Below are 27,573 nucleotides of genomic sequence, written 5' to 3'. Positions count from 1 at the left end.
GAAGAAACGAATTAATGAACTTAAACGATCGTCACTCTTTTTTTCACAATTTTCCCTTTTATTTTTTCAAAACCTTAAATATTTAAAACGTCAATATCTCAGGTCCTACAGTGACTTAATCATAAAAAAGTTACTAAACCAGGATCTGTTATTTATCATACCGATTATTTGAAGGAATTTTGATCAATCTTTACATTTTTTCAAAGTGCGTTAATATGGTCGATATTAACGCACTTTGAAAAAAAAATATTTTTTTCAAAGTGCGTTAAGTTGGTCCCAAATTTTAACGCACTTTGAAAAATTTTTTCAAAGTGCGTAATTTTTCAAAGTGCGTTGTAACAAAGCACATAAAATAAAACGCGGGAAAAAACCCCTAAATTTAGAAATAACATTTAAACAAAGTTCATATTATATTTATAACACAACTCAAAACAAGACGGCCAGTAGAAAAATAGCAATAACGATTATTAATTTAAACAGGTAAACTGTTCAAGAGATAAATGTTAATTCATAACGACGTCGGTCAAATTCTTGCCGTGCCTGCGGCAAAGGGGAAAACTTCGCGTTCTAATATTCTAAAATTCTGAAAGTATTCTATATAATCCGCTGAAATTTTAAGGCAAAAACTAAAACAAATAGGGGTTTTGATGTTTAAGATTTTGTAGATAGCATTTGATTATTAAAGATATAATAGCACTTGTGACTTTACTTTTGGATCACCCTCGTATCTGAATTTTTAAAAAGTTCTTTAATTTAAAACAGCATTAGAAAACCAAATGGAACAATGTCCTTCACTTTTTTTTTTCGAAATGACTTCTGAAATCTGCCTACGATATCGGAGTTTATTGTGCATTTTCAGCACGACATAACAAAAAGATAAAAAAAGAATAATGGTGGTAGCCATGTTTTCAGTAATAAAATTGCAATTTGCCTGACAGAAGGATTATAAAAATCTTAGAAAGTTAAGTCAAACATCAAGTGCACTTAGGAAGGAAATGATATATTTGATACCACATCAGCTGTTAAAATCACGGAGGTGTCTGGACAAATGTCATTGGATCATTGATCTTTCCTCTGGTGTCACTGGGACAAGTTTACAAATTTGTTAGAGTTAAATTGTTCTGACAATAATGGATAATTTTAAAGTCTCGAGAGACAAAAATAAAGATTTTTCTTTCATATTCTCTACTTTTCCTCAGTGGTGTATTTTTATTTTGAAATACTAGAAGAAGCACAGCGAAGGAGCATGTCAATTGCCATAAAATAACATATTTTCCTGGTTTGAGGGTAAAGTATTTGAGTGTTGGGGATTCAAGATTTCGCGGATGAAATGTTCATTAGTAATTTTGATTATATGCTTCCTTTAAATTAAATTTTGATAACCTGTTCTTTACAACATGTTTAAATCAATAAGCGAAGATAACGAATAGTACATGTAGTTGATCGAAAAATACAAAATAAATTTGTGAACATGTCATGAACACGGACCTTGGGAATTTCAGAGCCGGGATCATGTGCCTAGCAAACACCTAACATTTTAAAAAAGAAATGCTAACGTAAAACAAGGTTGTTCAGTGAAATCGACGGTAACACACTAAGCCTTAGTTTAAAAATTGGTAGTACGCAGAGCATGCTCCTGAGTAGTAAATAAATTAGGAGACATAAACACCATATGCAGGTGATACCGGAATATTACTATATAAAAAAGGAAAGTTGACATTTGGAAGTCATCCCCTTTGTCATTCAACTAAGTCGTTAGTTTGATCTTGTCGTCTATAGTCCGAGAAACATCCATATATAAAAGAGATGTGAAAGACCTTGAGGTGTCTTTTATTTCAAGATCACTGCGATATACCAGTTTTGAATCTCATTGAATGGAATCAACAATTGTTAATTGATACCAAGGTGAAAACCATTGCAAGTGTTTTCTTCTCATGTAAAAGTTTAGAATCAACAAAGTAGCAAAATAAGTACCCAACGAACTCCAACAGTTTATTGGAAGAATTGGTCTTTCAAGACTTATAATCTACACAATTGCTGTCACTGAGGAATTCCATCATTTTTTTTTTATATCAACTAATATATCAAATAAAAAGTTCCTCCTATCGTTCTTATTGAAGCAAATGCCTATGATACAAAAAACTTAGTTTTTAATTTATTACACGAATGGTTCAAAAAGTACTTGCAGTAGTTAATAACTTTTAAAAATTTGGTAATTTCAAATTTTCTTAAAAGGACATGGACACAGTTTCAACTGAATTTTTTAAACCAATTTCAATGTTTACAATTCCTGCTTAAGGCATCATCTATTGATCAGCAAAAAAAACATTGAACATCATTTATTGATTAACAAACGAGAGACAGAACTTAAAGTTCTTCAAAATGTAAACAAGGATCGTGCCTTGTTTTTGTTTACATATAGAAAATATCGTTACTTATAACAAAATGAAATTCAGCAAATCACTAAAAAATAGTCTAATTGTATTCAGAAATAACTTCTTTATTGAAATTATCTGCTTTAAACGAACATATATTAGTATATTAATCTATGTAAACAAAATATCACACGGACCCTTTTACATAACAAAGGTTTGGAGCTCTAAATCTATCTTGTATCTCAACAATCCGCAGTTCAAATTTTTGATGATCATTAGAAAGACCTTAGTTAAATATTATAAAAATGGAAAATAAATTTGAATTTTTTTTTGCTGAAACTGTGTCTATGCCCCCTTTAAGTTCCATATAGTGTTTGAGAATCTTCATCTGATATATTTCTATGCTTCTGGAATATGCTGTTGGACAGGAAGTTTTAAGTTTCTCCTTTTACTACATTATTAAGGAGATGTTGGTTTTGTCAGCATCAGAAAACTTTGAGAATGATGTCATTCCGATTCATATCATGTAGAAGCTGTCACGTCCGTCTTTCACTGGACAGATGTTATTTCATATCGCTTGTGTTTCACACAAAAAATCCAACAAAAGATAGCAAGTAAACAACTAACCGATTTGATGATTCAGCTATTATTTTTACCCTCGCGCTAAAACTACAATGTTTCCATCGGGAACATTTCTGGTTAAAAACTGCAAAGTCAAAATCATTAGCGTTTACTTTTTATACGCTGTAATCTTCTGTGGAATGAGATTTGTGAGATTTTCCAATGGGATAAACATCCTTTACAAGACAAATCAGGAAAAGTATAATGACATTTGAAATTAAATTCAGGAACCATTTCAAACAAGTGGAATTAAAATAGATTTTTTGACAAATAAAGGGGTTCTTGGCAAGTAGTGTTAGGGAGGACTAGTTCTCCAATCCCCATTTTCCCAAATTATGAAATTATCAATGAACATTTCCTCTGAAAGACGGGTTTACCACTTACTTAATCAATTAGGATATATAAAATTTTATATTATTGCAGAAGACATGAAACATCATATATTTTTTTATGCTATTGATTTTAGTAAACTTTGTAAATTATAATTTTATAAAGGTCCTTGAATTCTGTAAGTATCCATATCTAATTAAAACCACTTTTAAAATATGTTGCTATACTGTACTACTGAAAAAAGTTTAACACTGCTATTATTATTCTTGTGCATTCTTTCTAGAACATTCATCAGGACACTCTATGCATCTTAACTTGATAGGATTTATATGGAGTTTTAAAAAAAATCCATTATAGGTATGGTATTTCAAGTTCAATTTATTCTTTGGAATGAACAAATATTTTAACTGATATTTAGATTTCAGGAATGTCTTTCTTGGAGAGGGAACTCATAGTTGGATACTCAAACAAAGTTCTTCTAAAATGCTATGGTAAGCCATATAAACAGTAAGCTTCTGAAGCTATCTATTTCGGCATAATTTTGTGATTTCAATGTTCTTTAAAGTTTCTTTAGGCATCCACGTTTAGTAAACGTACTTCGTAAATATATTGTTGCACAGTTCTACTGCTGCCTCACTTTTGTCAGTGGTGGTGGTCATCTGACATATTTCATTCTTTGTTTGTTTTGAATATACTTCTTTGACAATGTATAATGTCAAGGGGATTTGACACAAGTCCCTAAAACTAGGGTTTTCATACCCCTATATTCATTCTTTGGTAGTAACTTCCGAATCATCGGGAACAAAGGGATAGATAGTTTGCATATCGCCTCTCCGTTTAATAGTGCTTTAGAAGATTTCAATATCTAACTTGTACTTTTTTTTAATAAATATTAATTGTCACATTATACATATTTACAATATCTTATGAACATCAATACATCATTAATACAATTCATATAATAAATAAATACAAAAAAAAAACTTTTACTTTTTAAAATAGTCTAAGAGTCTTACCAAGAGTTCAGGTCCTTTAATTCTATTTGATTCATTGTTTGGCATAAACTTCACCAGAATTAATAAAACTTAAAATATTTTGTCACCAGTTGGAAGATTTGTAGTAAAATTGGGTCTTTTACAATGAATGATCTTTGATCTTTATTGTTTTTAATGTTTGTGCGAACTATTGATGTAAGATAAAAGTGATTTTATAGAGATATCGTTATTATCAATTTTCTTATAAGACATGTTCATGACAGTGCCTATGTTTCCATCACATGAAACTTGAGTTGATATTCTGTTATCTTACAAGATGACCCGCACTATCGCCATTCTCATTAAACCATACGAGCAACGAGTTGCTTTGTATGAAACGTATGGAGATAACTACCAGTATTCAAGATCAAAAGTCCATAAAACAATACGAAATAGGAGCAGAGCAAACACGGACCTCCTAAACATAGGAGGTGGGATCAGGTGCCATGTGTCGTAATCAAATGTTCTACTCGTTGTGTACATTCAATTTTTTATCAAAACAACCGAAGTAAATTTGAAAATCTCAATTACATTTCGACGTAAAAAGCTAATTTAACTGCAAGGTTGAGTCGAGAGCATTATTTTTTCTATACATTGTACACTGTACACCTTCTCTAATCAAACAATCAAAGAGGGTCGTGGGTTTGAAAATATTGATTCACACTGGCTTTAGTTAAGAACAAAAAAAAAAAAAAAAAAAAAAACACTTTGTATTTTCTTTTATAACAGTATATTTTCAATAGTATTATTGAACAGGAAAAATACCATATCTTTCTGAGAGAATTCAAATGCAAGCTCAGAAAGATTTGGTTCTACAAAATTCTGTTTTCAAACATAGACCTGCTTTATATCTACAAACTATAAATTACCTTTCAACTAGTCATTGATCTTAAAATAAAATGAATTAATGTAAATAAATGACATTTAAATTCCCGGATTCGATGACGTTATTGTTTTGGGTTTAGGGGACAAGCTCCCGGATGTGTGACGTGTCTGCTATAGTTTCCGGAATGGGTAAACTTTTTCCCACACGCTTTACACTGGTAAGGAGTTTCCCCGGAGTGGATTCGTGTGTGTTCTTTAAGGTGGTGCTTTAGTTTAAAACCTTTCCCACAAGACTGGCAAATGAACTGTCGCTGTTCTGGACGCATGTTAAAGTCTAAAAAGAAAAAATGTAAATGTATCTAAAGTAAAAACGCAGTAAATGTTAATACTTAATTTTTTACCCAAGCTTGTGTTTGCTACTTAACAGTTAGTATCTTTCTTAAAATTCTAGCGTAGCAATTCGTTTGTTGTTTTACTCCTCGAGAAGTTTTCACCAGCAGCAATTTAAATATTTCAGTGGACGTACAAAAACACAGAACATTTATGGTTTGTATTTGACAAAAAAAAAAAAAAAAAAAAAAATGTGCAATTCGAAAAATAGTTGCATTTAGAACTTTTTTTTTTTACCATTACTAAAACCTATGATAGAATGGCAATTTAAAATCAAACATGAAGCAATGAGAAAAAAAAGACAAACACACACGTTTTTTAATGCGACACAAGTGAGAGACAATTGCAAACCAGAACATTGCCCGTGATTTATTCATGAACATAAAAGTTATAACAATGACTGATGCAAAACACACTGGTCCAAAGGACTCCCACATGTTTCCAGTTCAACTAACGAAGGGGAATACTGGACAAAAAGAAAACGTATATTAATGAACATGAATTATTATTTATGAGCACATTTTTCAAAAGGTTAAGGAAGTAATTAGTAAAATGTTTACATTTGTCATGATAATTGTATATATATCAATGGATGTAAATAACGGGGATAAAATAGCTTTACGGATCAAATCACGCTATATGCATGCGCAAATGTACATTTCAAGAGTGACAACGGTTGCACATAATTAAAATTTCACTCTTTCTACTTCTTCAAAGGGAGAATAACGAAAATATGTTTGTGTTATCGAAAAATGGGTAAAAATTCGATGTAATTCGATATTATTTTTTTTATATATCTTTATGTTAAGCTTCGCTCCCTTGTGTTCTTACCCTAACCCTACTGTCCATGATTTGAATAAATTTGAATTAAGACTGCATCAAAAGACTTTAAGATATAGTTTTCATTCATCTGATCCAGTTGTTCTAGAAAAGATTTTAAAGGGACCCTTACAGTTTATTTTTTTTTAAAGTATCTCCGACTGCAAGAGGGAGTGACTCTCCATTTGAAATCAACAAATCTCCTTCACAAGGATACCTGTAGAAATTTTGTTGAAATTGGCCAAATGATTTTGGTGAAGTTAGTAAAATGTGAAAAATTACAGATGACACAAGACTGATGGACGCCAAACACCACTCGATCAGAAAAAAAACTTGAGCATTTGGCTAAGAAGCGTTTAAATGACAGTCTAGTTTAGCCTTCAACTCGACATTTAGATATATCGACGACGTATGGTCAATTAACAATGGTAATTTACATTCCTATGTCGATACGATATATCCTGGTGAGCTTGAGATAAAAGATAGTGTGCTGAGTCTGACACATTTGTTTCATATTTAGATAATTTACTTGAAAAAGACATTAATGGTAATCTAACAGCCAAGCTCTATGATAAACGTGATGGCTTTAACTTTTCTATCGTCAACTTCCCTTACATATGCGTCAATATACCTTCATCCCCTCCATACGGAGTTTATATATCTCACTTGATTCGATACGCAAGAGCATGCTCTACGTATGACCAATTTCTAAAACAAGGTAAATTATTGACAAACAAGTTGATGAAACAAGAATATCAGCAGTCTCGTTTAAAGTCATTATTTCGTAAGTTCTATGATCGATACAATGACCTTGTCAGCAAATACAATTTATCATTGAGTAAAATGCTGATTGAAGTTTTTCATACTAATTGTAAGTCCATTATTTGTAAACTGAATTGACGAGTTATTTTCCCGTTATTTCCCAATCATGACAAGGAGCACACAGCGGGTGTGACCGGTCGGCAGGGTATGCTCACTGCTCCATGGCAACTGATCCCACCTCTGATGTTTTGGAGGTCCGTGTTTGCTCTGCTCCTATTTTGTATTGTTTAATGGACTTTTGAAAACTGTTCGTTATATCCATATATTTCATTGTTACAAAAATTTCAGATGCAAAATTTTTATATTCAATTACCTAATATCTATTTTCACTTTAAAATATTTTGAAGAAAGATGTCTACTGTAGATGGAAAGATAAATCTCTTAGATTTAAGCATTTTTAATTTACAAGCGCAAAAGACAAGGTGTTATTCTTATTAGAAAATCATGCCTCATTATGTATCTATCTAATGACACAAAATATATAACACTTTTTTAACTTTATGGTGAGATTAAAAATTATGATTGATCTTTTTTTCACCGTATCAAGTTTTCTGCGTATCAAAATTAGATATTATATTCATTTATGAAAAAGTAAGCAACGCTTAATACTTCAAACTGTTTTCTGTTTAAAGCATTTGCTATCATTGTTGATGAAAATCAATGTGATTTTTTTTTTAAAAGAGTGCAATTTGGAGGAAAGGGATATTTCACCTTTTAAATGTGAACATCTCAATATGTGTACAAATGATTTTGTAAAATGAAAAATACATTTAATGCAGAACTAGTTAGTATTTTATCAAGGGCTTCCACACAATCAAACTCAGGTTTCAACGTTAATAAAGTTTGGTTTCGTTTTTTAAAAGAGTTCCTGAGCACATTTTCCCCATATAATTTTGTGTGACACCACATAAAGTGAAATGTTAAGCCTAAATGGTAACAAAGAAAGCCGTAAAGACTCTTTAGCTGACAAATGACGTTAAGTGAGGTAAATATCACAAACGTGCAAATAAATAATAATTATTATTTGGAAATTATTTCCAGTTACCCTAACAATGTATGGAAGCTACGAAGTGTCTTCCTTCTTTTAGGAACTTTTAACAAACTCGTTTGAATTCCGTATTAATGTGAAGTACAAAAATAAGCTAAAATGAATAATTGAATTAATTTCGCGATTTCCCCCCTTATTTTTTGTAAGAAAATGCTTTTTAAAAAAATGCTTTTAATATAGTGTTGAACTAAAGGTTCCAAAGATATCCGAAAGTTTGTCTGTGAAAAGAGAATTTTTTTTTTATTTTACTGAATCTGATGCGTATTATCTACCGAGTTGAAATGGTTACTGTTTCATTTTTTTGTTACACATAGTGTACATATGTCAATTAAAGATGCTCTTATATGCAAGTTTTCCCCGTGTCCAAATACATCCCTAGTCATTACACTATGTCATTAAAAAATATCTCATTTGTTTCCTATGTTCGATCCAACATATACTTGTGCTTATAAGTTATTTGCGCATTTAAAAAAAAATTGTACACTTTACAGAATATAATTTATATCTCAAGGATATAAACAAATTTGCATGGTGATTTGTTTATTGAATTAGTTTTCTAAGCAAGAAAAATTGTAAAATGATGAGTTTGTTAAAGTTGCAAATTATTTTTGAGGAGATTCAGAAGAATAAAATTCTCATTTTTATTCCCAATAACAGTCAGACAGGTAAAAAATATACATACAATAAAAATTTCATAAACAGCCCATTTAATTTAAAAATCATAAAAATCTCTCACCGATTATATATATTGGACAAACAACGTACAAATAAATTGACTAGCATAAAATGAAAATCTCAGCAAGACTCATCGATCAATTGTCTCATAAGGAAGAAAAAAATTTTCTGTACAAAATATTTAAGAAAAACTCTTATATGTCTGCCCGCCATTGTAATTGCACACACTATAGTCTTGATGCAAAGAAGACACTTATTCTTATGCCACATCTTTCCTCTACAAGCCTGTGGGGAACTGTCATTTCCTGTAGGATTTGTCCTCAATAGATCGTCTCATTCTGACCTCATGAGCAAGAATTTACACAAACTTCAAAGAAGAACGTATGAGAATGACTACATATTTTAATTGGTCAACTTATGTAATAACTTTATGATATTAATGATTTTTAAATGGAAAGGTTTCTGTAAATATATATTCATTTGTATCCTTCATACTGAAACTTTTACAGAATGCTTCATTCATTCCCAGTCTATAGTTTAACACTTAAATTGACTTTATAAAATGAATATTTACGTTAAATTTGATTTGTCCACATTTTGATCCATTGAACTTAAAACGGATTTTAAAAATGGTTGAAAGAAAAAGAATCTTTTTTATCTAATTATGTTCTGTCAGAAGATAAGAACTCCTGTGGAAATGGAAAAAGGTGAAAATGTACAGAGAATATGAACAGACATCAGCTGAAAAACCCCAATTTGGCCTTTCAGCTCTGCTTGTATCATTAAACAAAAGGTCCACGGGCCTTATAGTCACCTGAATATCATGTAACAACTTTCCAACAATTGAATTGGTTCATGTTTTAATTCAAAAGCCATGAAATTCAAAATTTTGAAAGAGGCACTATTGCTTACCATAACTATACACTTAGCTTGCTTACTTTGGTTACTTAATACCCAGAGGTAGATCAGAGTAACAAAGAGGAAAATGCATTTCCACTTTATAACCAGTTGTGCACTCCACCCCACAGGAACCACTGACCCTGTGGGCACATATTTAAAAATTCTGGAAATTTTGTCATAAATTTTGTTTCATCATAAATGGTTGATTAATACCAAAAACAGATTTCAAAGCATTATTTTCTTTTTTATAAGTAATTAAGCAGACTATATAACCCCCACCCCACACCAAGTACCCTGACCCAGGGGTCCTGAAAATAACCATTTTGGAAGAGGCACCTTACATCATCATTAATATGTACTTAGAACATTGGTATAACTACTAGGAGCAAAGGAAAAGGTTTTCGAAGAGTTCATGTATTTTCACTATATAATCATTAGAGCCCCGCCCTAACACCAAAAACCCTGACCCTGGGGCCCTGAAATTCAAAAATCTGGAAGAGGCATCCTTCCTCATCATAACTATATACATAGTTCATTGGTTAGATACTCAGGAACAGAGGAGAAGATTTTTAAAGAATAAATGTATTTTCACTATATAATCAATAGAGCCCCACCCTAACACCAGAACCCCTGACCCATAGGCCTTGAAATTCAAAATTTTGGAAGAGGCACTCTTATTCAACATAACTATATACTTGTTTAGTTTATTTAATACCCAGGAGCAGAGAAGAAGAAATTTAAAGAATTAATGTATTTTTACTATATAATCAATACAGCCCCACCCTATCCCCAGAACCCCCAACCCAGGGGCCATGAAATTCAAAATTTTGGAAGAGACATTCTTGCTCATCATAACTATGTACTTGGTTAATTTGTATAATATCCAGGAGCAGAGAAGAAGATTTTCAAAGAAATAATGCATTTTCACTTTATAATCTATATATCCCCGCCCTAGCACCTGAGAACCACCAACCCTGGGGCCATGAAATTCACAATTTTGGAAGAGACAGCCTTATTCAACATAACTATGTACACTTAGTTTATTTTAAGCCCAGAGGCAGAGAAGAAGATTTTCAAAGAAATAATGCATTTTCACTATATGATCTATTTTGCCCCGCCCTAGCACTAGAACCCCTGACCCCAGGGCCATGAATTTCACAATTTTGGTAGAGGACTCAATGCTGATTACAATCATGCAAACAGTTTGATTGCATGATGTCCAGGAGTAAAGAAGATTTATAAAGATTGCATTAATTTTAAGTTGTTTTGGCCCCACCCCTCAGACCCCAAGGGAGGGGGGGGGGGGGCAGGGACCATGAACATAACGATTTTTGTTCCTCTTCACCCATACATGCTTTATGCCAAATGTGGTTGAAATAGGTTGAGTGGTTGCAGATAAGAAACTGAAAATGTTCAAATGTTAACGAATGACGACGGACAAAAACGGATAGCAAAAGGTAACCTGAGTTTACTCAGTTGACACGCAAAAAACTATAATAAAATAATATGAGCAAGTAATCATTTAAATCTACGATCATTTTCTTTCCATAACTATAATAATACAGAATGTAAAATTTCAATGTAGCTTTACAAAATATACTAAAAAAAATCGATACAAAATCTGTCAAGCTTGCAAAGTACAATTAAGAAATTTGCCTTTAGATTATAATAAATTACATAGTTACATCACAAAAAACTTCTAGATTATTTCGGTTTGTCGTCGGTATCGCTTAGTGCATAACAAAGATGAATGTGTTTCGGTCCCACCCTAAACCAAGCAATGATTTTAACAACCCCGAAATCTGCACTACCTAAATATGCTTGCGTCTTCGATGAAGAATCATACACCGACAGTTCTTAAGAAAAAAAAAAACTTTAAAGGGATCTGAATTTTCGAGACCAATCACCGCTGTCCTTGAAGTGGTATTAAAATATCATCACTTTATCTGTCAATGTAAAATCATTCCTTATTATGGACCAATCCTACGTCCAGAGATCATGGTTTCAACATTTTTCTAATCTTCACTACAGGATGATCCTTGCATGTTAATTTAATAAATCACCCACGTGCTGTTCAAGACAGGTTTATCTTTTTTCTTTATGAACCCCATGTAAAATTTCGATGCCCTATTGATGCTGCCACACTCTTTCCCCAATATGAAATAAACATGACTATTTTCCTGTAATAGTCATTTGCACAATATTATAAATTTTAATAATCATGGCTCTGTTGTTCTTGAGAATTTTATTTTGAAAACCTTAATATATTTGCTTGCGTATCAATTTCACTAATCCACTTCGCCTAAGGATGCACTGTGGAATCTTGTTTGAAATTGGTTCAACAACTATTGAGAAGTAGTCTAAAATGTGAAAAGTTAATACGGGTACAGGGCACAAGGCTGGTGACAATATTCGACCAGGTTAAACTCACCTGAGCATTCGGCTCAAATGCGCTTTAAGGGTAGACTAATGTACTGTTATGGTCGATTAAAATGTGCATTTCTTAACGAGCTGCGGTCTGGTTGATTCGTTATATTGAACAAATTTGGATTTCTGATCCCTGTTGATGTTATAGGATACATTCGATTCTTGTGGTACAGGAAGAAACAATGACGCCTGTCCCCAGAACAGAGAGGCACCAGACATTCCGAACATCTGTAACGCGTCATCACAGCCCCTCCATTCGGGGTTCTCTCCCCTTGCATCTTGCAGAGCTGGCATGGTCGTCTCCCGGACTGGGTTTCCTCCTGAGTTATCTTCGTTGGCATGTGGTTTCCAAAGGGACGGTTGTTTTTCATAGGATTCTTCTGAGGTAGGTTTGTAGTGGCATAAGTAAGGGCTAAAATAAAATGTAACATCATTTTGTTAATCTTCGGAAAAATGAGCGATTAAGGGACAAAGCATGGAAAGCATGCAATGGTTTCTATTCTTTATCCTTCTTCGCACTTACGTGACACAATCTGACTAAATGCGTCTTCCAATGGAAATAATCCTTACAATAAAACAATAAAATCCCCAAAGAAAGTTTCATAATCATTACATTTGAATTCAAAGAAAAAAGAAACATTGGCCTGCACTTCGGAGAGGTTCAGTATAAACATAAACATAGACAGAAACCTTTTTCTTTTCTGAAAAATATTAATCAAATTCGTGTTTTACAAATATCCTTTGAAATTGTTTTTTCCCAAAGATTGGAGAAACAAAACAAATATGAATTCAATTTTAATAGTTTTTATTTAAAGTTTGTAAGCAATAAATGTTACATCATTAAACAATTTTATTTTTTCTTACAAATATTAAAAAGCAAACAATTTCATTTTCATAACACCATTATCAGACAATATATTTAACAAAAATGGATATATAGTAGGTACATGTACACACTGTAGGTGAGAACAAAAAAAATCTCAATGTAGCAAATAGCGAGGAACATAAGTTACAATGATAATGGGAATCTCCTTAGTCTTCTTTTCTGCTATGTTCACTATCTAATAACAATTTCCTCTTGCAAGAAGACTTGGATTTTAATTAAAAACAACATCCGGATAGTTTTTGATATCTTTGACTGACTGTTATCTTTTCTTTGGTAGATAATTTCGAAAAACCCCTTTATATTTCTCCGCAGAATTTGTTGACTTTTTTGTAATCTTAATCTTACCCCAGGGCTTATAATTACTATAAAATGAACCTACAATACCAAAAACTGCTAGCATGTCGATGCCATTTACTGTGGCCTTGTTCCTTTTAAACAGAAACTTTTAAGGACTTTTTACCACATATATCTACGTAAAATCTCGATGCTGTATTTTAAAATTTTCCAATCTTAAATTTTCTTTAGGGGGGAGGGGGTCAGACCCTGGCTTTACAGGAATATTTATAGGGCTAAATATGCGACTGCTGTTGTATATGTTTGATAATGTCCTTATATTTCCATGTGAGATTTTCATCTTTGTTTGGTTTCCAGTGTCACCCACCATTCCAACAAAATCGAATGAATTTCTTTTACCCAAAGATGGCAAAGATGCTTGCATCTCAGTATTTCTAGCCGTGACTTTCCTTATAAACTAACAGACGACGAACAAACTTCGATAAGAAATTAACTCATTTGAGCCTTTGGCCCAGGTGAGCATGGATTGGATTATATACAATTTCTCGACCATTATGACTTCACACTTATGTGCAACTGACTTTTTTTTATTTTTATAAATGATGAAGTAAGATGAACATGTTTATATGCACGTGCAAGCAAACAATGCAAAATCATTACAGAATGCATCGATTTCATTGTCATCAACACAAAGCAAAGCTCTTACACATCATATACAGTGACACAAAATACACTTCTTCCAAAGAATGATTAGAGACAATATTTTGTTGATTCATTCTCATCATAATATATCTTCATCATCTTTTTTTCAAACCAATTTGCACGCTAAACTATCATTTCTATAGAAAAAAAAGGATTCTGTAGAATTCTTTAAAATTATATCATGTAAAATAATTAAAGAACAATGCAAAGGGGCCTAGATTGAAAAACAGTGTCACACAATAAGGAAGCAATATAATGCTTCACTTTCAAGTAAAAAAATCTTATATAACAAGGTCAAATTATGCATGATTTGTACTCCCTTAAACTACAAAATTTACTCCATCTTATATCTATTTAAATAAATGGCCAATTAAATGCAATTATTATCATTTATGGAACCGTTAAAGTATATTATTGACCTTTACCTTTTTTTAAAAACAATATTGAACTTTACTATACAACTTATAAATCACTCTGTTAAAACATCATCCATAATTATAATGCTAACATTATTAATTTTGTTAAGGTATTTCCTCGAGCATTTCTATCTTGGAAAAAAACCCAGAAGGGACTGTAAATGTGACAATAATAAGACGCATTCAGTGAGGATTTGTGTTATTTTTCTATCAACCAATAACCTTACCCTTTCACATAAACAGAAATACGACCAACCAATACCCTTTCAAGTTCACAAACACAGAAATTCGAACAGCCAATACCCTACCATGGTCAAATACGCACAACTTTATTTCTCTCTCTATCTCTCTGCGAGCAAAAATCAGTTTAGTATTAAAAAGCTTAAATGCATGAATGGTCCCGACCTAAACCTAAAAGGCAGCAGGGGTAAGGGGGAAAGGTGTTGTGTTTGAGAATAAACTAGAGTAATGGCTTTTGCATATTGCCAATAAAAGCCTCATGCACAAGTCTTCCTGAAATTCTTGTTCATGCAACAATCAATATAAACGTTTTTAGGAGTAAACATTTCTTTTTAAAACTGTATTTCCATGACATGACCAAAAACAACTTTACTATGAGCAAAATAGAAATAATAAATTCGAGCTTCTTAATTTTTAATCAATTCCAATTTTAAGTTCTCAATGCTGTACAGCCTCGGGACGCTGTTCTTCCATGAAATTTTTCAAAACAATTTTTAGTCTTGCAGAGAGGAACGTTACAAAGTTCACACTTGTAGTAGGTAAATATATCCCATCCTTTCACAGTCTTCTCTTTGTTCAGGTAACAGTTCAAACAACGCTTTCTCTTGCAGGGTACAAGATGATGCTGTGGATTGGAATTAAGCACGGGTAGGGTTCTGCGATTTTGTCTCATCCCTGTTGATTTATGAAAAAGTCGTTATTTATTTTCGTTTTAGAAATACCATGCTAAATACAAAATTTATATCGTGTTAAAGCATGTATAGAAATCGATATTACTTTACACCCATTCCATTACTAAATACAGACACAAAAAGAAGAATGCTTTATTAATAGTTTTATAAAATGAGTATTTTATATTCACATTAGATTTGTACAGAGAGGACCCAATGGACATGACATCTTTAAAATGACGATCAAAAATAACATCAGGTCCTCCCTCATTTTTAAAACATTTTATAATATCAATGTATTTTGTGATCCTTTACATTCACTTATTTTATCAAACGGTTTTCCTCAAACGAGGACATATAAGATGCTACTATAAATCAATTACATGTATTGTGGAACAAGAGAAACAAAAGTTTAAATCATATGTTGTAACCTCAGAACCAAGCTTTAAAACTTTAGAATGTACAGGTTACATTGCAAAATAACTATTCTTTATTATTCATGAATTATTCATGTCCATTAATATGCTTGGAAAACAAAGAGAATATACAGAATACATTGCAAAATAACCATTATGCACAATTCGAGAATTATTCATGCCCATCAATATCCTTGTGAAACAAGTAAAAACAGTTTCTGATTCCTCGACATAGAGGTACGTTACAGATTCCACATTTAAACACAGTCTGCACGCGGTAGCCTCCCGCCGTTTTATTGCGATTGCTGTGACAGACCACGCAGTACTTCCTCTTGTTGTTTTCTGTGGACACGAGTCGATGTGGGTAAAACATGGCCGAGTCATATGAATTGTTCTCACCCTCCTTGCCTTGAAAAGAGTGCAAGACCAATTACCAAGTATGTGAAGACTAAAACAAAACTTTATGTAAATCAACTTAAAGGTTTATATAGTATAATATAGTATAGCCTAAAATGTATAGGTACCTGCCCATATGAAAAAAGCCCAACAACAAAACATTATTAAGAATAAAATGTCTGAAATGAAGTTCTATGAAGCCTACTAGTATATCTTGCAATATATACATTCAACTCTCCATCAACATCTTTCTTGTCTATACTTCTTTTTCTCGTTCAAAAACAAACAACATTGCAATACTTTCATACAGATAAAAAACACTTTGATAATATTCTTTTTCTAAACAATATTTATTTATCTCTAATACATAACATATTTCAAACCAAAGGAAATGTGTTTACAGGTGGAAATCTATGTTATTCAGAGCACTTCTTAAGAACTTTACTCATTCATCACTTAAATAAAATAAAATAAAATAAAAATGACCATCCTTTCGAAATTAACAGTTAACAAAAATCAAACTGAAAAACACTAAGCCGATTACTGATCACAAAACTATGTACAATACAAGAATCATTTCTTGTAAAAAATAGCCAGAAGTCCATTTTGAGACAAAAAACTGTAATCGGAAAAAATCATCCAAACAACGGAATTGAAAGTACATATCCTCTCGTTTTTCTTTGCAAATTTTGAAAGAAGGTTGTTATCCGATTTGTACCCCATCTTCCCAATTTTCACAAACAATCTCTCTGTGATAATTGTAGAAGCAGTTTCTTTCAACGGATCTACAGAGCGCCACGCCGCATTTACTACAACCATGATAGGACCTGAAGATCTTGCCAGTGCCCCCTCTTAAGTCGTGTAGTTTACAAAATTGACAGGTGATGTAGAGGTTTCTTCCGCTTTTAAAGCCCGCTTCCCTGTTCAGACGTCCTAGTCTGTGAACTTCATTGGTTCCATCCACTGTGTTTCTGACGACGAGAATCGATTTTCCAATGTAAGAATCCTTAGGTTTTACAAGATATTTCCGGCACCTTCGGTCAACATCTTGTTTTAATGTACCTACAAGTATTTCATTCTTTCAATCATTCTAACCTAAATAATTTGTGTTCTAATATAAATCTATAAAAGATACAGAACACTTTTCTTCATTAGAGGACAATTTCACAAACAAATGCAAGAGTTATTTAGAAGGAAAAAAGGCCAATCAGGGTATTTCGTAGAAAGAAAGAACGCCTCTGAATAAAACTGAAGTTTTAAAGAAACTGAGAATTCTGCTATCTGCATATAGGTAGATACAAAGGAAGAAAAAATCCAAACACGTGCAGAAAATATAAAGAATTTAATTAATAAGATTATATAAACCAAACGATATTACAGTGTAACTCATTTTATAAATCAGCATTGTTTCTGAAACCCTTTAATTTTTTTACCAGTTTACATATATTCGATACAAAACATTGAGAAAAATTTATTTCAAATCATCAGAGATGAGTTAAATGTGGTTAAGCTTTACACGGTAAACAATTAACCGCATAACTACAATTTTTTTTACGTGTTAAACATGGGGTAAATTTTAGAGAAACTCTACATTCTAACAAATCATAAGGACAAATCAACAAATTAACTCTGCATTACGTACATCAACGCTTCCCGTTCTTTACAAATAATCTCTTTGTGATAATTATAAAAACAGTTTCTATCGGCAGATCTACATAGCGCCACATCGCACGAGTCACAACCATGATAAGACCTGAGGATACTACCCGTGGCCCCTCGGACGTTATGGATTCTGCAGTACTGACAAGTGATTCGTTTTCCATTTAAACCCTCGAGCTTGTGAATTTCTTCGGTTTGGTCCGCCTTGTTTTTGATGACGAGAACCGAATTTCCCGTACTTCTTGAAGGTGCTTTGAGCTTTGGTAAATCATCTTGGAAATTTACATTAAATTCTTTCTACCTCTACCTGAAAGAATTCCATTTAAAAAAGTTTAAAAAGTTTGTGCTCGTAATTTTGCCTCAATCGCTAATAGAATGTTGTTCCATTTATTGAGAAAGAAGAAACAATACAAAAGATCTTTACAAATGACACTAGTATACAGGTTTTGGAAAATACTTTAACTTGTTAATAATATCCATTGGCTACGCTTTAAATCATTAAATTTATGTTTTCTTTTTAAAGAATTATTAATTCTCCGCTAAATAAAGAATCCGCTGCATATAGATATCGTGTCATATGTTTGCTGGTTGGGTAAGGAATGGACGGGTGGGTATCTTCTCTCATGACACAAACTACCTCAAATGATCTCATCGATCTTAAAAAGAATTACTTTGTATATACATTTTATTTTGTCTCTCGATTTCTCTCCTCGGATCAATCATGTACAAAATTACCATATAGAATATTGGATTGTATTTTCTTTAAAACGCTAAATAAAAAATAACTGAAATTTTAAACGCAATTTAAATCTTTAATTAAGCAAAGGTCATCAATGTTTAAAGGATGACAAAACACACTCAATACTGTTTTCATTTACATCAATTTTCTTGAAAACAACCTTTAAGGTTTTTAAAAAGTTCACTTTCTTAACGTCAAAATTGGGTAAAAATCAGTCATCTGACGGATATAAAGTAGTCTTTATTTTTCCTCTTCGAAGGTCAGTTGCATTTGATCCTTTTCAAATCCATCATCAACCAGGATGTACACGTTGTTCGCAAACATATCCGATTTTTGGTAATGGAAAAAAGTGGGGACGAAATATTCATTTCTCTAATGCGCAAACTTCCCCTTCTTTTAATACATACACATCCCCTTTCATTCCATTAAAAACAACCTCAGTGTGATAGTTGTAAAAACAATTTCTCTCCGAGGGGCGACAAAGCGCAACACCGCACTTGGTACAGCCATAATAGGACCTCAGAATCCTCACCGATTCCCCCTTAAAGGCGTACATTTTGCAATACTGACAGGTGATGCGTTTGCCTTCCAAGCGTTCTAGCTCGTGGACCTCGTTTATTTCGTCCGCCTCGTTTTTGAAGATTATAACCGAACTTCTAATTAAAGGTGGCTTGACTGTAACCGATTCACCTGGAAAATATCCATCAATATCTTGATAATGTACACCTGAAATTATTTATTTTCTTAAAATAACATTTAGGAAAGTATTTGTGTTGAAGTCCCAAAAAGGTACTTACACATAGCGTTATTAATTAATAGCAACCATTGAGAAGTCAACAAAGTAATTAAACACACACACACACACAAACACTCAATTAGTTCATTATGAACAGTACGTGTATGTACAAAAGAGAAATAAAATGTGCCTCACAACAAATTCAGTTATCCTGTGATGAGAACAAGTTTAATTTTCAAACAAAAAGAAAATTTAATGTTTAAGTCAAAGTAACACCAGAAGAAAACACATTTTCAACGGCCAGGAAAAAACAGAAAATTCTTTTCACAACAAAATAAAACAAATTAAGACTTTCAGGGTAAATGGCATGGAATGAACGAAAACAATAATGCAACATTCATCTCGTAAAAGGTTATTGACTGTTTCAGACGAAGCAATAAAGATTGTCCTGAATACTAGTTAGTTAAGGTTCTGATGAACAACTTCAAGACATATGTTTACATCTGTTTCATTCTGGACAACAAACAAGACATTTTTTTTATCTGGAAGAATTTATTAAAATAAATACAGTATAGCAAAAATAAAGGCTACGTTGATATAATGAAAGAAAAAGTGAGCTAGCTCACATACCCCACGCTCCCCCTTAACTTGATGGTGAAACACATAATGAAAGGCACAGTGCACTTTAAATACATAGTATAGATCAAAAAGGGCAATAATTGCAAAAAAATCTTCACATCAAAATGTCTTGCATATGAGGACATTTAAATGTGGAATGAAGTTTCTAGATAAATAATGGAATCAAAATTTCTTGGCATTATACAAATCCAAACATTAATTTGAAGTGGTTGGGGGGGGGGGGGGTGGGGAGAAATTTTTTGAATAATAGGCAAAACTCTTTGGGATAAAATGATGGAATGTGTCCTAAATATCTGCATAGGTTGACGAAACTATGTACAACAGTTTAAGAGGAGTGGTGCTGACAAACTGTTCATCTCTATATTCAAAATATGGCCAAAAAGTCTAAGTTGGAAAGTGTGGAAATTCCCAGAAAAATAAAGGAATCGGAATTTCCTTGTAATATGCACATCTACATATTGTGTCCTAAATATCTGAAAAGTTTGACGAAATTCTGTGCAGCGGTTTATGAGGAGTTCCGCTGACAAACTGTTCATCTCTATATTCAAGGTATGGCTAAATGCCTAAGTTAAAAAGTGCGGAAATTCCCGGAAAAAATAATGGAATCGGAATTTCCTTGTAATATGCACATCTACACATTGTGTCCTCAATACCTGCAAAGTTTGACAAAATTCTGTGAAGCGGTTTATGAGGAGTTGCGCTGACAAACTGTTCATCTCTATATTCAAGGTATGGCCAAATGCCTAAGTTAAAAAGTGCGGAAATTCCCGGAAAAAATAATAGAATCGGAATTTCCTGGTAATATGCACATCTACACATTGTGTCCTAAATACCTGCAAAGTTTGACAAAATTCTGTGCAGCGGTTTATGAGGAGTTGCGCTGACAAAAAAAGAGGACTGACTGACTGACTGACTGACGGACTGACTGACGGACGGGTCAAAAACATTATACCTCCCGCAACTAGTTGCGTGGGGTATAATTATAACTTAAAGGGTTATTGTAAAAACGGATTCTATTTCTTGCGATTTTCAAACAACACATTGTAGTCATATAACTATACATTAATGTTAAACTACAGTATATTTGTACACTTAGAAATCACAAAATCCTCATCCATAGTTGGAATCACAACGTTGTGATAATTATAGAAACAGTTTCTTTGGAGGTCCTTGCAAAGAAAAACTCCACAGAGATCACACTTGTAGTAGGATTTACGGATTTCTCCACTAGCAAAGGTCGTCCTTGTCATCTTACAATATGTACAGTGTCGAGCGGAGGGTTCGCCGCCTCGAATCAACTGATGGACTTTTTTCTTTTTCGGATCTTTTTTATTAGACACTTCAAGGCTTGCCCGAATAACAGGATCCTTTCTTGTACATTGGTTATGCTGTGTGGAGTCCTTTTTAGGTTTTGGTGCTTTTTCATACTCTTTACTTTTGGACACTTTCACCATTATGGGTAGCTTCTCTGAATTCATATCAATGCCTGAAAGACATGTTTTTCGTCATTGGTTGTGATCAGTATTTAATTTAGTGTTTACATGTTATGGCTTTTATAATTATTATATATATCTCTTGGATTGGTATGAATTACGTTTATTCGGTAGCAATTCTCAAAAGTGCATGTCACAGAGAAAAAGATTTCTGGAATAATTTAACGACATAGGATTCAACAAAAGGATAGAAATCCTGTCCATATATTTAAAGTCGTATATTTAGATCAAAGATTTTCCCTATCCAACCATCACTGTTTATTCAATCTCTATTGATACCTGATATTAATATTCATAATAAATTTCAATGCAATATGGTAAAAAACAAATCCTGCCATTATAAATTCCCTACAATTTAACCATGAACAAATTATTTTAAATCTAAAAGTAGGAATCCGAAGTCGCCCAAAATATTCGGTGTATGACCAAATAACATAAACTGCAGTGAAAACATCAAAACAACAAAAATGGTTTGGAAGCAAGTATAAATCAGTTCTACAGATCTTCAATGTTGGCAATACAGTTACTGGGACTTTGGAAAAAAAGAAACTTTAATAAAAATACTAACCAAACGTCTTTTGATTCATTAACTGTCAATAACGAAATCAGTATGATTTACATTTTTGCACGTCTCTTTCTTATGCTAGAAACTAATAACAATCCACAAGTTTTTTTTCTTATTTATTTTATGATTCTTTGATCACAACATACAATATTTCAAATTTTACATATCTTGATGACAATGCATTAAAAAATAATAAGCTTCAAAGAGGCAAAATTATAAAAAATGCAATACAATATCATGGGTTGTCCGGCTATTTCAGTCCAATTGATGTTATTTTTCACCCATCACATCCTGATGATATCTCAAGAAACAAGGCCTTAGTTGAGACCGACATAGCGGTACTCGACAAACATTACATTCGTAGTAAGACCGGCGAACCTGTCCGCCTCGAAATCGTTCATTCCTAAGCCTGCAGTATACACAGGGTTTTTGGACCCTATATGGAATGGGCACCAGATTGTGACGACCGATCCTATTGACACGAACCAATTCAGGATCCCCGTCTGAGAGCATCGTGGACAGAATGTTAAGTACTGTATTCTCAGAACTAGACGAACGTCTTTCCGATGAATAAGAAACATTAACTCCTATGTGAAAGATAGTCATAAAAAATTGAATGAATCAGCTTCCACAACAGTGATTACTAATGCACAACAGAGTTACAATAATAAAAACAATCAAAATGAAGTAAATGAATGAAACCAAATTTTAAAACTAAGATGACTGATAAACAACCCTTATACGTAATTAACAACCCCTAAACCAGACGATTTAGTCCTTTGTCCTTGTTTTAAGTGACCTGTTTTCATACTTAGAAACACAAGCTAATCACAGGACATCAATCAACAGATGAGGTAGATCCTTGATACTTGAGTTTATGATAACTTAAAAAGCACTCCCGTGACTGAAACCTACATAACGGAACATTACAGGTTTCGCAGTGATAAAAGGTCTGCTTTATATTTCCATTGGCAAATCGTTCTCCTGTTATTTTACAGTAGGCACAAACTTTCCTGGCTGGCATTGACTTCAGTGTGTGCCTTACGCGAACTTTACCCTCCTTTGTATACAACTCACATTGACCTTCTAAGTTATGTATGACTGAAAGTGGAGGTAGGTTAAGTTGTTGGTCAACAGAAAGTTTTCTTGGGGGTAGATCAGCTGGTTTCCGTGTCCATGGTGAGGCATGGGTCATTCTAGGGTCAACTCTCTGGACTTTTCCTGAAGAAAATGTAAAAGGACCATGTAATAATAGTCACTAACGTGATAATTAGTATGACGTGACAGCAAAAAACAGAACATGTACTCCAATACTGCATATGTTGAGATTGCTCTAAAGAACGTACCTTGTAAGCATGAAGTAAAATGACACAATATCCAGAAAATGTGTGGAAAAAATGCTGCTATCCTAGTAACCAATCAATGGAAAACACCCAAAGACAAAAGTTGACTTCTTTAAACAAATTTCTGAGAAATTCAACGAGGAAAACTATTAATTTAGTGACATTGTTTATTTCAAACAATAATACCATAATACATAATATTTTTCAAACTTTACATACGTGTACATGTCAAACTATATTCAATACTGCATTTTCTACCAAAATATTGCTATTATTTGATCAAATATCAAGCATACACAACACAAACTTATGTAAAAATAAATGCTAATAGTGAAAAAAAAACGAAACATCAGAATGTAATATTTATGCCAAATTCTGGGTTTGACAACTACTTGCGGAGCAGTAACACTCTCATCAGTTGAAATAATTATTTATATTTTAGAAATCAATTAATGTCTTCAAAGAAAATTCATTCAAGAAGAATTGGCGAACTTTAGTTGATGATAGTTTAGGAAGCAATCCCTTATCTGCGGTCGACAGAGATGTACACCACAGGCGTCACACTTATAATACGTCTGTCTTGTGTTCCCATTAGCAAACTTCTCTCCTGTCAGCTTGCAGTACTGACATACTCGAAGAGAATATCCAGTATTTGCCACTAAGAAATGTTTCACTGGTTCCGAGGACCCTGTTTTGGTGAACAACATATATCGCCCTTCCTTACTGTGGATTAAGGTTAAAGGAGGGTTGTTTTCGCCTTCAGCTATTGCGACAGGTGGAAGAGATCTTGTTCCACAGGGTGCTCTTGACCTTGAATATCTGTGTGCAACAAAGGTTCCAAGTCGCCGATTCAGACCTCCCATTGGAAATATTGCTACAACGAAAGCAAGGTCTTTATAGTTACATACGGTCGTGTTATGGACATCAGTGTACAGGGTGACTGAGATGATCGTGTAAGCAACTATCTATATATCTAATGCATGGTAAAGATGCAACTACTGCTGTCATTTCAAAGTTTATACTAAATTTATCCCAAGAATTTCCAACTCTACTCAAAAATCTAATCAGTATGAACACACCGTGTGGATGAACACCTTAAATCAACCATCATTACAAACTTTTGTGTTTTCTGAAATGTTTACCAGAAACAAATTTCCCTCCATATTAACCAAATAGTTTTTCTTTATACAAGCATGAGCCCACAAGAGACAACGAGGTAAGTCAACGAAACGAAACATTTATTCAGTATCAATTCAGTATCAATTACAATGCAACTTTTATATACAAACTACGTTAGTTTAATGTTCTCTTATTGTTCCTTGGCACGCTGGATTGTGGTTTATTATGTCACTCACAGCATAAATAATTAAATCTGACTGCAAAGCTAATCGAACTGGTATCGTTAACTCTACCCTTTTAATTTTTCTCAGAGTGAAAAGAGTATCCTTCTCTCTGGATTCCTTTGTGCCAGTTTAGGAAACAATCGCCAACAGAAGGTCTGCACAGAGTCATCTGGCACTGATCACATTTGTAGTAAGACGTCCTTGGTCCCCCAGAAGCAAATCGAATACCATGGTCTTTACAGTATGCACATGTCTTTTTCGTGTAACCTGGATGTGGTATCAAACGATGAATGGCCAAAACTCTTCCATCTGCAATCTCTTTTATTGGCGTGAACTCCGTCAGTCTCTTCCTTTTTCTGCGAAGCAGGGAATTTGAAGGTTCTGAAACATGAAGACTTTCTTGAAGGTCTTTTCTAGAATACTAAACCTTTTAACACTTTTCAATAATTTTTAAAGGTAACTTTTTTTTAAATTGAGATTTCAACTTGTAACACAATTGAATACCATCTACACTAAAGTGGAATAAAAAGTCACCATGATAAAACCATGTTTTATTATCAGAACTAATTTGCATCCTTACAAAACAAACAAACAAACAAACAAACAACGTCTCCTATTTCGGATACATAAAAAATCCAATATTTCTTGTTATATAACATGTGAATTTTAGCAGTCATTAGGAAATGTGTGTTCGTGTATTCCCTTAAATCTTTCATGCCACTGATAGAAACAGTTGCTGACAGACACTCTGCAGAGGGCGATCTGACACTCTTCACAGCGGTAGAAGGAAGTTCGGACTTTCCCGCAAGCGAATCGAGCATTCGTTGACTTACAGTAGCCACACATCCTTTTTGCATTACCCGGATTTGGTACAAGATTATGGTACCTCACATCACCATTGTTCAATGTCTGTACTAAAGATGCAACGATTCTCTGTTTTGTTGTACGCTTACATTCGTTCGTTTGCCGCAAAGTTCCGACTGAAACATGAGAGAGAATCGTTTTATTTGTTTTTCAGTTTGGAGAACTATTATTTCAAAAAGTGTATCAAGACATAAAGAAGATCGTTCATAAGACACATACAAAGTATGATAAAATAATTATAGAACCTATACAAAAATGAACTACCCAAAAAGAATTCCCAACCTTTCTGTTCCATGTTCTTATAAAGCTGATTCTAAACTTGTGTAAGTAGTTAAAATACACCTTAAATTTTAATCCAAAGCACTCAATCATCAATATTAAGAGCCATTCTCTGTAATGATTTGAAATTTTATATAGGAGCTGTGGCACGCATAGTCTCAGAATTTCTCCAAACTCTCTATGATAAAAAGCATTGATACCCTGAACTGAAATCAGGCAAAAATTGGATGCTATGTTTTATAGTTACCATGGCAACATGTCTTAAAGTTCGAAAAATGGCATTTTTTAACATGTTTAGTGCCCCATAGTTAACATTTGCGGCAAAGCAAACAATTGTTATTGACTGTTTCCAAAAGTTGAAGGTAAGATGTCTCAAATGCATGATAAACATGTTTGGTAAATCAACTATTACATACGTTACTATGGTAACAAAGTATTCAAAAGTAAAAAAAATATTCATTGAATTTTATGAAGTCATACTCGTAAAAATGAAAAGCAATTATAGGATGAAATGTTACCAAATAATAGAAAAAAGAGCCTTGAAACACATACCAAGAAAAAATATGATATTTCATTTTGGTTGGCAATGGTTGCCAAGGTTTTTATGCCCCAGAGAGCCTTCAAAGTAACACTATGTATGTTTAAATATGATCCTATTTTTTTAAAAAAGCACATTTCCTCATAACTAATGATCAATTTTATAAGATGTTGGTGTGCTCCAAATTTTCCCATTTCAAAAAATTCAGATTACATTCTTTCAATAGAGCGTTGCTATGGAAATAAGCAGAAAATATATGCTTAAAAACCTGAAAAATATTTTGTTTCCTTGGATACGTACCCTTAAATGTAGATTCCCAAAACTTTTATGATTGATATTTATTAACAGCTAACTTGACTTTTAATTTTGACTATCATCCAATCTCTAAGTGGATGCAAGAAGTTGGCACACAGGGTTTAATATTGATATAAAGTTCAAAAAATCGAACATTTTCCCTTCTTGGTAACCATAGCAACAGTGTTGTTTTATTCATCAAATTTTATCAATATATGATATTTAACTTCAGTTCTAACAGATAAGACTATTCCAGCTGAGCTCTTTAATTTGTTTCTTGATTAAATGGCAATTTAATTCTTAATGCAGCGGAAAAAAATTCACTTTTAAGCACTGGTACTTTGTTTCCATGGTAACACTACAAAGTAGCAATTATACCCAATTTTTCTTATGGTTTTGGTGTTGCAAGGTCCTATGGATGCATATTTGCCAGTCTTGAATTTTCATGTTTTTCCTCAAGACAGTAGCATTAACCCAATCTTAGTTACTGGTTTTGCATGGTTACACTGTGTTACCATGGCAACCATAAAAGTTATTTATAGAATAATATTGCTTATACTTATATACTTAAGGTCAAACATTTTCATTGTTTTTTCTTAAGTCAGTGATTAAGTTTTAGCATGTAACACCTACCATTAGTGAATATGGAGTGTTTTTCAGCATATTTCAGCATTTTAAATGTATTCCAAATGTACCCTTGGTTACCACTTACTTAGAGATATATTCTAAAAAGTTTCTTCATAGTATAAGTGACATCAAGGTGTCATGTTTTTGTTAGAATGGTTTGTTTGCTT

The 27,573-nt window shown here is 33.0% G+C and overlaps 1 protein-coding gene across 12 annotated transcripts in view; it reads right to left on the bottom strand.

Moving 5' to 3' along the window:
• The window catches only part of LOC134242695 (zinc finger E-box-binding homeobox 1-like), a 48,953-nt gene that overhangs the window by 4,267 nt on the left and 17,113 nt on the right, over positions 1 to 27,573 (bottom strand). Inside the window, exon 5 of one of the 12 annotated variants that reach the window (XM_062724819.1) lies at positions 5,209 to 5,519. The exons of 1 other annotated variant lie outside the window; for it this stretch is intronic. In XM_062724819.1, the coding sequence (XP_062580803.1) occupies positions 5,308 to 5,519 (212 nt within the window). In that variant the 3' untranslated portion in view covers positions 5,209 to 5,307. Of the gene's footprint in view, positions 1 to 5,208; positions 5,520 to 12,207; positions 12,679 to 16,002; positions 16,300 to 16,956; positions 17,350 to 18,864; positions 19,376 to 21,118; positions 21,547 to 22,218; positions 23,340 to 23,610; positions 24,336 to 24,682; positions 25,186 to 25,340; positions 25,785 to 27,573 lie in introns of those variants that run through there. 10 more of the 12 variants (XM_062724810.1, XM_062724817.1, XM_062724812.1 and 7 more) reach the window with 10 other exon arrangements.

The sequence above is a fragment of the Saccostrea cucullata genome, unplaced genomic scaffold (assembly GCF_032062105.1).
Source record: "Saccostrea cucullata isolate Sc308-1 unplaced genomic scaffold, CSIRO_AGI_Scuc_v1 ctg138, whole genome shotgun sequence".
Taxonomy (NCBI): Eukaryota; Metazoa; Mollusca; class Bivalvia; order Ostreida; family Ostreidae; genus Saccostrea; species Saccostrea cuccullata.
This window is presented reverse-complemented; position numbering and strand designations above follow the sequence as displayed.